We start from the raw sequence: 11,031 nt of genomic DNA, 5'->3' as shown, positions 1-11,031 counted from the left end.
AGTCATTCCATTGCCTTCAGAGTAAGGTTTTAATTAAGTTTCCTTAAAATCAAACTTAATATTCAGTGTCGTATTCGGTAAATGTAGATGATTGTGCATATGCCTACATGTATTAGCCAAACTTAATTTAAAAACAAGGTCCTAACATTTGATAGTGAACAAATCAGCCAAATACGACAAATTGATTGGTTTCATCGCTAAAAAGGTCATTATTGTAACAACACTGTCTTTGTTTGTAAGGCTCATTATATAAAATGTGTGTTTAAGATGAACTTGAATTTAATTCTTAAAGTGGTAATCCTACTCATACTAATATCTCCCTTTTTAAGGAGAAATTTTTTCAAAATCATATGTCAGTTTTGAATAATTTTGTATTCTAATCAACCAAAAAAAAATTGTATTACCATACGACTTTCAACTTGATATAAAACCATTCCTCACGATAAGTTAAAGTCCATGTTTTTTTTAAAATCATCGATAACTGCTTTTTCAAAAAACCATCTTTACTGTATAATTTTATTTATTTAAAGCCAAATCTTTATTTATTCTTGCAATGAGCCATCATTTTGTATACAATCAATGACGCAATTATACAAGTGAAATACTCCGAAAGGTGTATGTAACGGACCTGAGCTGCTTGGATCTCACGCACAAGTACTTTAGATGCCTACACGGGAATAACCCATGTAGTACTCTGATGATTAACGAGAATAACCCGCAAATAAAGACCTATAATATATAACACAAGAATTACCTGTGTTTGGACTCGTAAATAACTACGGGGAAGTTAAATGATAAGCCTTATTTAAAGTTTACAAATTTATTCAATAAATAAAAGTCACAATATGTATTAATTAATATTCAATTACAATAGAATTCAATGGAAGTCGGGAATCACCCAAATTCACAATGAAATACTACACTAACACAACCTTCGTATTACGTCAATACAATAAACGGGGGGGGGCGCACTAAACGAGAATGACCCGAATAGTGAGTAATAAATACTATAGAAATACCTTAGAATAACCAAAAGATTTCTCCCTTAACAAATCTACACAATGTAACAAATTATTTAAAGCAAGAAATTTATCTCAATAATTTCTATATCAAATCCTAGCCTTAATTCCTGCTTAAATATTCCTGTAAACGCAACTAGATTATCACTTTAAATTGATTGAATTCCTAAATTCTATCAAAGATAAACAATTATTTACACGGAAAGACCTCAAGACTCACTTTCAGTCAAACCGTAACAAAATTATTTAATCGTTTAATATCGAGATTAACCCAATATAAACGTCCTACGATAAATACTAGTAATTAATAGTGAAACGAGATTAACCCGTATTCACTATAAGAAAAATTGATGAATTAATTCAAAAATTACTAAATTCCTACTGAAAAACTCTAAGAATCTAATAAAACACCCTCTAACCTCAAAATCTAAATGCCGAGTCCCACCGGCAATTCTTATCCTCTGCTTATATAGCTCTGGAGAGTCCCCCCGGAAACCCACGCGCTTCCCTAGGGACGACCGGCAGATCTCCGGTACCACCGGCAGTCACCGGCAGCCACCGGCAATAATCATTGTCAAATAATGTTTAATAATAACAATAGATAATCGATATAAAAATATGACAATCATAATGTAAAACATTTATACAAAATGACAATATCCCCTAAGTATTAGATTTCGATAAAAATGCTTAGTACAGAGATATTACAATTAGAATCGGGCGTGACATTCCACAAAATAATCATCATGATGGCGGTATCTATAAATAAAGTTACAGAACCAGAAACGATATTTACAACAAATCTAGCGTATTACAATACTGATATTAATCCAGGATAATAAAATTATAATCATAAGATTATGTTCTTCTAGAAACGTAAGTACAGTGAATCAATAATAAGAAATGTAACCGATTATGCGATCAACAAATGGGGGAAAGTACAATGTACAAACAGGGTAACACGAATCCTATATAAAACAATCGGCATCATTGTCACAATTGTGACATTTTCCCCCTCTTAAAACTTTGGTGTCCTCACCAAAATCTTAAGATTAAAAAAAAACCAACAATACATGTCTATATACATTCAATACATTTCTCCATCAATAATAAATTAACATTAAAAAATGTACACTAGACAAAGTCATATAATTTCCTCAGTTTCACAATCCTAACATTACTTCAATTGTTAGAAATTTTTCTTTTAATATACAACGATAAAAACAAAATTACAAAATGCAATATACCTAAACTCCGATCATACTTACACCACATTCTAACTAATTTTCTTTACTGAAGACATCAACGCTTATCTGCTAGCCATTGTCAAAGGTCTTGTACACGAATCTTCCAGCACCATCTTGAATCCGACTCTCTTTTGTGAAAGGTATATTACAGCCATTCATAGAAATGAAACTGTCATTCAAATTGATAACTGCAGGCCCAAATTGACTGTCCAACAAGATGTCCATACCTAAGAGGCATTCATCTTCTATTCCCGCAACAATTATCTCCCTTTGAAATGCTAGATTTCCTAACTGCACTGCAAATTCAGCCTTCCCTAAGACTTTAAGTGGATCTCCATTGACCGCTACAAGGCTTGAAGATTCCTTTAGCTCTGGTCTTTCGTTCCCGGGGAGTCTCCAAAATATTTTGTCGGATAATATAGTTCTTGCAGCCCCTGTGTCTGCCGTGAACTCTACCTTTATCCCTTGAATTGTTCCCTGAACATAAATTCCATCTGCCTTAAGGAACTGTCTCCTAATGTACTCCCTCTGAGCACTCAGTTCCTCTTCCCTTGAAACGTCCCTGACGTAAGGCTGGGATTTCCCCTGGTTTTCAATTTTCTCCCCCGACTCATCTAAATTTCCACTTAAAATAGGTTCAGTTAAAATTTTACAGTCATTTTGGCCTTTGTTACTTTGGGTCGTCTCTTGGCCTCCGGAGCTGACCCCTTCTAGTTTAAAAGTTTCTTCATTCTGTCTCCGCAATCATTATCCAAGTCTACATCCCAACCTGATTGTCGACTTGGTTGAAATTCTGGTGCATCAGGTGACATGGTACTTGTAGCTTGGCTTTGGTTTGTCTTTGGCTGTTCATCTATATTTGGTAGAGATGATGACATGGTATTCTCGGGAGGTTTCCTGTACTGTGATCTCTCTGTCCTGTGAAAATTCCTATTTGGACACTCTCGGGCATAATGTCCGGGCATGTTGCAAATGAAGCAATTCCCCTTTGTCATCTTCACGGAATTTGTATTTCCCTTCCCAGTATAGTGATTGTCTCCCTTTCCGTAAGGCTTAGCCTGTCTAATAGTATGCCTCTCTTCATTGGTGGTTAAATTGGATGTCACTGACATATAAGCAGCTACCTGCTGTACTGCCTCTTCAATTGTTGATGGTTCTTTGTGCAATTCAATGTACTGCCTTGCCTTAGAATCCCATAACCCTTGCAAAAATTTTGAAATTAAGTCTTCCTGTCTGGTGCTGGCATCTCTACTCGGGTGAGCCCAGTCATAAAGACGCTTAATGTCAGCAGCATACTCTTCAAGACTTTCATCTTTTCCTTGCCTTTTGTTGTTGAATTGAGTTTTGTAGACTCTCTTATTCTCCAGTGTTCCAAATCTGGATTCTATTTCTGCGACTAAAGTCTCATAATTCCCTATAGTCTCCTTCTTCAGCTGACCAAAAACAAAATCAGCTGCAATTCCCTGTATTCTTGGTAATATTTGTTGTAACTTCTCTTTAGCAGTCCACTTGGCTAACTTGGCTACAGACTCGAAGCGATTCAGCCAAACTCTCCATTTCTCGGAACCTGTGTAAGGCGGAAGCTTGCAATCAAGCTTGTGGTTATACGACTCAGTGGACTTGAACAAATCTCTAGTGGCTGTTGAGTTGATAGATTGCTCATTTTCAGACTTTTCTGAATCCTCATTTGATTCCTCATGATGGCTTTCTGTGATTCCTGTCTCTGACTTGTTATTATTTGAGTTGATTCTTGATATTTTAGGCTGCAGCTCGCAGTCTGTAGTATGTGTCTGACTGTTCACTTGTCTGAGATTTCGGGTAGTCACTTCCATCATATCCTGCATGACTTTCATTGTCTGGTTGCTTACTTGTCTGAGAGTTTGAGTAGTTGCTTCCATCATATTCTGCATAGCTTTCATTGTCTGGGCCATCTGTTCCATCATTAGCTTCATAGGTTCTGTAACAGAATTATTCTGTGATGACTGTGTGAGTGGTTCTGACAGTTCTGTGTCTGTAGGGATCATCTCCCTTTGCTGACGCACAGTCCTTTTGGACCTTCTTATTTTCCGTATAGGGGTTGATATTCTAGCCTGAGTATCTGAGTCATCTTCATCCTCTGTAGAGTTGTCATTGTTGGACACGCTCTGTTCCCCTCGGAGTGATCTGTTTAACGCTGACGGCGATAAATCTATGAGGAGTTCCTCATCTGTGGATTGTCCTCTGGAATGTCCGGGATTGATGGATGGCTCCATCCTAGTCTTGGATCTAGTATAGTACCTATGCATGGATTTTTCTCAACACTGGTTCTGGGTTACGTATCTCTGGATCCACCGATGTACTTGGCAGATCCCACCGCTGCCACCAAATGTAACGGACCTGAGCTGCTTGGATCTCACGCACAAGTACTTTAGATGCCTACACGGGAATAACCCATGTAGTACTCTGATGATTAACGAGAATAACCCGCAAATAAAGATCTCCTATAATATATAACACAAGAATTACCTGTGTTTGGACTCGTAAATAACTACGGGGAAGTTAAATGATAAGCCTTATTTAAAGTTTACAAATTTATTCAATAAATAAAAGTCACAATATGTATTAATTAATATTCAATTACAATAGAATTCAATGGAAGTCGGGAATCACCCAAATTCACAATGAATTACTACACTAACACAACCTTCGTATTACGTTAATACGATAAAGGGGGGGGGGCGCACTAAACGAGAATGACCCGAATAGTGAGTAATAAATACTATAGAAATACCTTAAAATAACCAAAAGATTTCTCCCTTAACAAATCTACACAATGTAACAAATTATTTAAAGCAAGAAATTTATCTCAATAATTTCTATATCAAATCCTAGCCTTAATTCCTGCTTAAATATTCCTGTAAACGCAACTAGATTATCACTTTAAATTGATTGAATTCCTAAATTCTATCAAAGATAAACAATTATTTACACGGAAAGACCTCAAGACTCACTTTCAGTCAAACCGTAACAAAATTATTTAATCGTTTAATATCGAGATTAACCCAATATAAACGTCCTACGATAAATACTAGTAATTAATAGTGAAACGAGATTAACCCGTATTCACTATAAGAAAAATTGATGAATTAATTCAAAAATTACTAAATTCCTAATGAAAAATGCTAAGAATCAAATAAACAACCGCTAACCTCAAAATCTAAATGCCGAGTCCCACCGGCAATTCTTATCCTCTGCTTATATAGCTTTGGAGAGTCCCCCCGGAGACCCACGCGCTTCCCTAGGGACGACCGGCAGATCTCCGGTACCACCGGCAGTCACCGGTAGCCACCGGCAATAATCATTGTCAAAATATGTTTAACAATAACCATAGATAAACAATATAAAAATATGACAATCATAATATAAAACATTTATACAATATGACAATATCCCCTAAGTATTAGATTTCGATAAAAAAAAATGCTTAGTACAGAGAAATTACAATAGACCCTATCAAGGTTATTGGCCGCCATCTTGGACTGGGGGCAAACATTGGGGGCTGACGTCACAAAAACAATGGCCGACGCGAGGCGAAGCGAGAACGGATCAGCAAAATAAACCGCCGCGTGTTGTTTATCTTCGATGTAACAACTGTAAATAACTATGCACAAAAGACTCTCAGGTAATGAAATTTATATATTTCAGCTTGAATAGTACTTAAATGGATTATTTTTTGCAATTTTTGTCTTTTTATTCGAGGACGCCAAAAGCACGTGGTCGGTAAATGCTCATTGTGAACCATGGGTATAGTTCATGTTTTGGGCTGTATTTAATAAATACGGCACCTCAGAACATTGAGCTTTTTCTGAGCTAGAGTTTAGTTGTTTTGAAATCGGAGAAATGTTAAATCTAGGCTCATACCCCCAAAATCGAATATATTGAGCACTTCTAAAATGGTGATATGACCCAGCGAGGTGCACTTTTCAAGCCCAATAGGGAATGAGCATCATGTGAAACACATAGTGTACAAAAAATTGATATATTCAATTTTTTGTAATTGATTTTAATAAAAACATATACATAATCCGATTTCTTTGTAAACAAGTACATTTTTACTTGTTTATTTAATGTAAACTATGTTCATATTTCACACTTTCAGCAAGTTAACATTGAGAGCAAGTCATACCAGTATCAGAGAGCCAAGAGCCGTAAATACAAAGGCCTATACATAAAGAAAGAATGCCTTAAAAGGTAATATTTATGCTAAAGAAAGCAAAAGATTAGAAAACATTCATGATTATTATTTACATAAATATGAATAATGTTGTAGGCCATTGTATTTAAATAGAAGCTAGCTTATACACAAGAGGTTTGGTTACACACATAATAAACATAGAATCATTCCATACTCATTCAGAAATACTCTCAGTCGTGCATTACGCTGAGAGAAAAAACAAGCCCTGACTACTTGACCAACTTTGTAAGTGTTGCAAAACTTGCAATATTATAAATTTATAGCATATGTACTATTGATTCAAATTATGTAAATATGTGAAGGAATGTCAATCAAAATGGAAGACTCTTAGAAATTATATATTAGCCATGCTACTTTAAGAAATTTCGCACATATAATATCACAAAATAATGTGTAATCATGCAGTTATCCTGTAATTAGTATTTTAAAGTGTCATCACAGATTAGGTCAGGTGCAGACACTGTTGTCTTTAGTTCAGCATTGACCCAAAAAGTTAGTAGTCACAGTTCACTAATATGTACAACAACAATGCGCAATATATCTATTATTGTGTTGTTATTGAAAACTGTCCTTTCAGTTTCAAAACACAAAATAAAGTAGTTTATATTACAAACAGATTCTGAAGCATAAATTCTTCCATGTACATTTCTTGTACATATAAACAAAGTAAACTTCTTTGAAGGAAATGAAAGGATTAGTATGCTACAAAAACATGCACACATTAGAAAACAAGTGCACATAAAAACATAAAACATAGTGATATACCCTACTGAGGTCTAATTACTTATCTGAGAGGAATGAAAAGTCTCGTCAAAGCATTTATTCATAAGCAAGCAAAAAAAAATGTACAGTTTGTTATTGCTTTTATATAAAGCAGCAATGCTAACTGTCAAAGGTGAAAGGTGGCAAATGTTCAAAGTCTTAATCAAATCAATATACTGGAAAGATGCTTGTTTTAGGTCCTCTTAAAAAAAATGTTTGCCCTCCTCAAACTTAGCATTAAGAAAATGGGTAGGTAACTTAAGTTAAGGATATAAATTATTTGGAAAATTTGTTCTAAAAACACTTCCAAATATGAAGTTAAAACATTGGGTTAAAAAAAACAGAATTTTAAAAAAAAAAGTTCCTTTAGAAAAGAGGGCAAATATATTTTTTTTAAAGATGACCTTTCCACCATGCCCATACACTTAAAATTCATGATGTCATATATGACCTTGACTTCATGACCTTGACAAAGGGATAACTGTACAATTTATTTGTTAAGATGACCTTACCTTAAACTTTAATATATGACCTTGACTACATGACCTTGACAAAGGGACAACTTTGTTCAGTTTGTTTTAACAGAGACCTTTCATACACATAAAGTTAATGCTTTAATCAATGTATAACCTTGACTTTATGACCTTGACAAAGGGAGCACTTTGTAAGTCTTAAAGTTCTTTAAAGAAGTCGTTGGTTGCATGTAAACACAAATCAATATTTTATTGTAGTTTTCCACAAGACATCGCTGTATTTATTAATGACAGCCAACAAACTGTAACTAGACAGTGGCCTAGGGCAAATGCCCATCTACCATTGCCAATCTGCTACTGGACTGACTTTCTGCCAGTTACAGCTGTTGACCAGGTATGTACAAAAAACTGATAATTTAAATCAATGTAACTTTTAAAACTTAAAATGGCAAATAATAGCCATCATTAAAAGTTTGTCAATTATCTCTTACACAAATATTCCCGAACCAATAATTTTATTTTGCTTTTAGATAGCCGACAAACTGTAACTAAACAGTGGCCTAGGGCAAATGCCCATCTACCATTGCCAATCTGCTACTGGACTGACTTTCTGCCAGTTACAGCTGTCGACCAGGTATGTCCAAAAAAACTGATAATTTAAATCAATGTAATTTTTAAAACTTAAAATAGCAAATAATAGCCATCATAAAAAGTTTGTTAATTATCTCTTACACAAATATTCCCGACCCAATAATTTTATTTTGCTTTTAGATAGCCGACAAACTGCAACAAGACATTGGCTAGGGCAAAGCTGGAAACACCCATCTGCCATTGCCAGCCTACTACTGGACTGACATTATGCCAGTTACAGCTGTCGACCAGGTATGTCAAAAAAATTGATAATTTAATCCCAATTTTAAAACAAAATGGTAATTTAAAAATCATGATTCTTTACCAATTTGTAATTTACATGCAACCTTGAAATAATGACCCAACAGATCTGCATTTTTGAAGTGCAAATGATATCTTAGAAAACTGCAAAGTATGGAAAATAGAAAAGCTTTACACATCTGTGCAAGTTTGGTAGAATTTTCTATGCAAATTGTTAAATTGCGTAAATCTTATGCAAAATGGTTGCTTATGGTAAATCCATACAAGCTGGCTAAATGCAAGACAGGGTTGTAAGCTAGTTGTATGTCCATACACCATGCAAGTTAGATATATGTAACAAGTACTGTTATATTGATATGCAAGTGGTTACTGATATGCAAGTGGTTACTGATGTCACTGATGCTTACTAAGGGGAGGGGAGGGGGTGGAGGGTGGGGAGAGTGCAGTACAAGTAGTGAAGATAGAAAGTCTCATATAATGCAAGAAATCAGAAAATATTATAAGGCAAAGATTAATGAAAATCATTGCCAGAAATGAATCAAATGATTCATATTTATTCAATATGAAATTACATTCAGCAGGAGTTGAACTTTAATATGAAATGTAATACATGTGCTAATAAGATAGTATCAATATATTATTGATTTTTTTATTCAACAAGGGGGTCCAGAAGGTTGCAAAGTGCACAGCATGAAATAACAATATCATCAACAATGGGAAGACATGAAATCGGAAATTCATTTTTCAAAAATCTGTATGTTTTAAGTCTGCCAATAGCTTGTTCAACATAAATTCTTACATTTGCAATTTTTGAAGTTTCTGATACATCTGATGCTTGCATCTGCAATTTTCCAGTTGTACTGGGTGGAATAGCAAGTTTAGCCATCAACATCATAAGATCCTCCTTAATTTTGAAACCCCTGTCAGCCATAACTTGATCATAGGGTTCTATAAGATTGTAAAAATGACTGTCTTTTACAATAAACTGGTCACTTGCTCTTCCTCCATAAACGGAAGAAACATATGAAAACATACCATTTGGTGTAATTGCAACAAGAAATTTTACTGTACAGTGTTGCTTATAATCGGACCAGCATTTAGCTTGAACTTCTAAACTTGATGGTGTTTCTAACAAAACTTCTGTGCAGTCTATTATGCATCGTACATTTGGGTAAAACCTTCTGAAGCATTCAGGTAATGCACTTTTGATTGTGTGTTTTGTAGGCCATATGATGAGTTTTCCCAGTTCTAGACGAAGTAAGCGAGTCCAAGTAAAAAAAATGCTGCTGACAGTTGCATCAGAAATGTTGAATCTAAATGCAAGGTCATGAACTAAAAGACCAAGTCTTAATCTCATCAATACCAGCAACAACTCAAGCTCTAGAGATAGTTTTCTTCTTGGACCAGGGCGTTTGAAGGTAAGACCTTGATCATATCTGGAAGGCATTTCACAGGTAGTCTGTTTTTCGCCTCTCCAGTACTGCATGCACTTGGCTTTTGAGCTGAGTAAGTTGAATAATGTCTGAAAAACTAGAGTAGTAGACAGACCTGTAAAGAAATTAACATCTGAATCTCTAGTAATTTGAGTAGACTGAAAGCAAAGAATAAATTCTGATTCATTTGAACATTCTGCATGATCTGCTGTGTCATTTTCCGACGTACTTTGCAGAGTGCAATTAGTTTCACAATCTACTATGACCTTTTTATTATTGTGTCTTTTAATTTCTCTTCTCTTTGTAGGAGTTGTCCCACTGATGGCATCAGACAAGGTTAAAAACAAAGTGGGATAGGGATTCTCACTGGTGGGCATACCATCTGAAAAGTGGTTTGAACATACACGTATGCCATTGCCTGGAATATAATCCTGACGACCTTTTAATATTTGAGAATTCCATTTTTTCCTCATAATTTCATCAGATGGAAGTTTATGAAATTTAAGAGTATGAACATGTGATTTGATATCATAATTTTGGGGATATCTCCTGTCATTGTTGCAAGGACCAACTGCACACCTATCACCTCCTCCCATGTTTGTTTAGTTGAATATTAATTATATATAAAGATGAAATTTGACCCTCTGATACTAGCAGACTTAACTAGGACATGATTTTTTTTTATTGAGATACATGTATATATAAATAGAAGTTTATAAACTAAATCAAGTTGAAGGAAGGGTACAGTGATCTGCAAGGGAAAAAACATTTTTAATACGATTTAACTACTCAGTATTTAAAGAAGTAAAAAATATACCTAGACTAGGCACAGTAAAGCATGTACAATGTACTCTATTTGTATAGATGATAATTTAATGATGTTTTAACTTCAATTCTGTAAAGCACTCTGTCTTATGAAGCACATGCATTACAAGTCCATATTTCAGCAGTGGGTTCTGTTTTGACCCCTAC

The 11,031-nt window shown here is 34.9% G+C and overlaps 1 protein-coding gene and 1 long non-coding RNA gene across 3 annotated transcripts; one reads left to right on the top strand and one right to left on the bottom strand.

Moving 5' to 3' along the window:
* Positions 1-2,335: 2,335 nt before the first annotated feature.
* LOC134235877 (uncharacterized) lies at positions 2,336-4,518 on the bottom strand. Its single transcript, XM_062718039.1, has 2 exons — positions 3,036-4,518; positions 2,336-2,880 (listed from the first exon to the last, which is right to left on the bottom strand). The coding sequence occupies exons 1-2, from the start codon at positions 4,516-4,518 to the stop codon at positions 2,336-2,338; spliced, it is 2,028 nt and encodes a 675-aa protein (XP_062574023.1).
* A 1,229-nt stretch (positions 4,519-5,747) lies between these two features.
* On the top strand, positions 5,748-10,823 carry LOC134235908 (uncharacterized). Of its 2 annotated transcripts, XR_009985497.1 has the most exons (7): positions 5,748-5,927; positions 6,405-6,496; positions 7,994-8,129; positions 8,266-8,369; positions 8,507-8,617; positions 9,851-10,044; positions 10,367-10,823. It is a non-coding gene; the product is annotated as an uncharacterized LOC134235908 (long non-coding RNA). The 2 variants fall into 2 exon arrangements; XR_009985498.1 differs by lacking the exon at positions 8,266-8,369.
* Positions 10,824-11,031: the final 208 nt, after the last annotated feature.

Source organism: Saccostrea cucullata, unplaced genomic scaffold (assembly GCF_032062105.1).
Source record: "Saccostrea cucullata isolate Sc308-1 unplaced genomic scaffold, CSIRO_AGI_Scuc_v1 ctg337, whole genome shotgun sequence".
NCBI lineage: Eukaryota > Metazoa > Mollusca > Bivalvia > Ostreida > Ostreidae > Saccostrea > Saccostrea cuccullata.
This window is presented reverse-complemented; position numbering and strand designations above follow the sequence as displayed.

Coding starts and splice junctions, on each gene's coding strand:
- LOC134235877 (XM_062718039.1), bottom strand. CDS start 4,518: ATGGAGCCATCCATCAATCCCGGACATTCCAGAGGACAATCCACAGAT. Junction 2,881..3,035: donor TCAACCAAGTCGACAATCAG/GTTGGGATGTAG, acceptor GTGGAAATTTAG/ATGAGTCGGGGGAGAAAATT.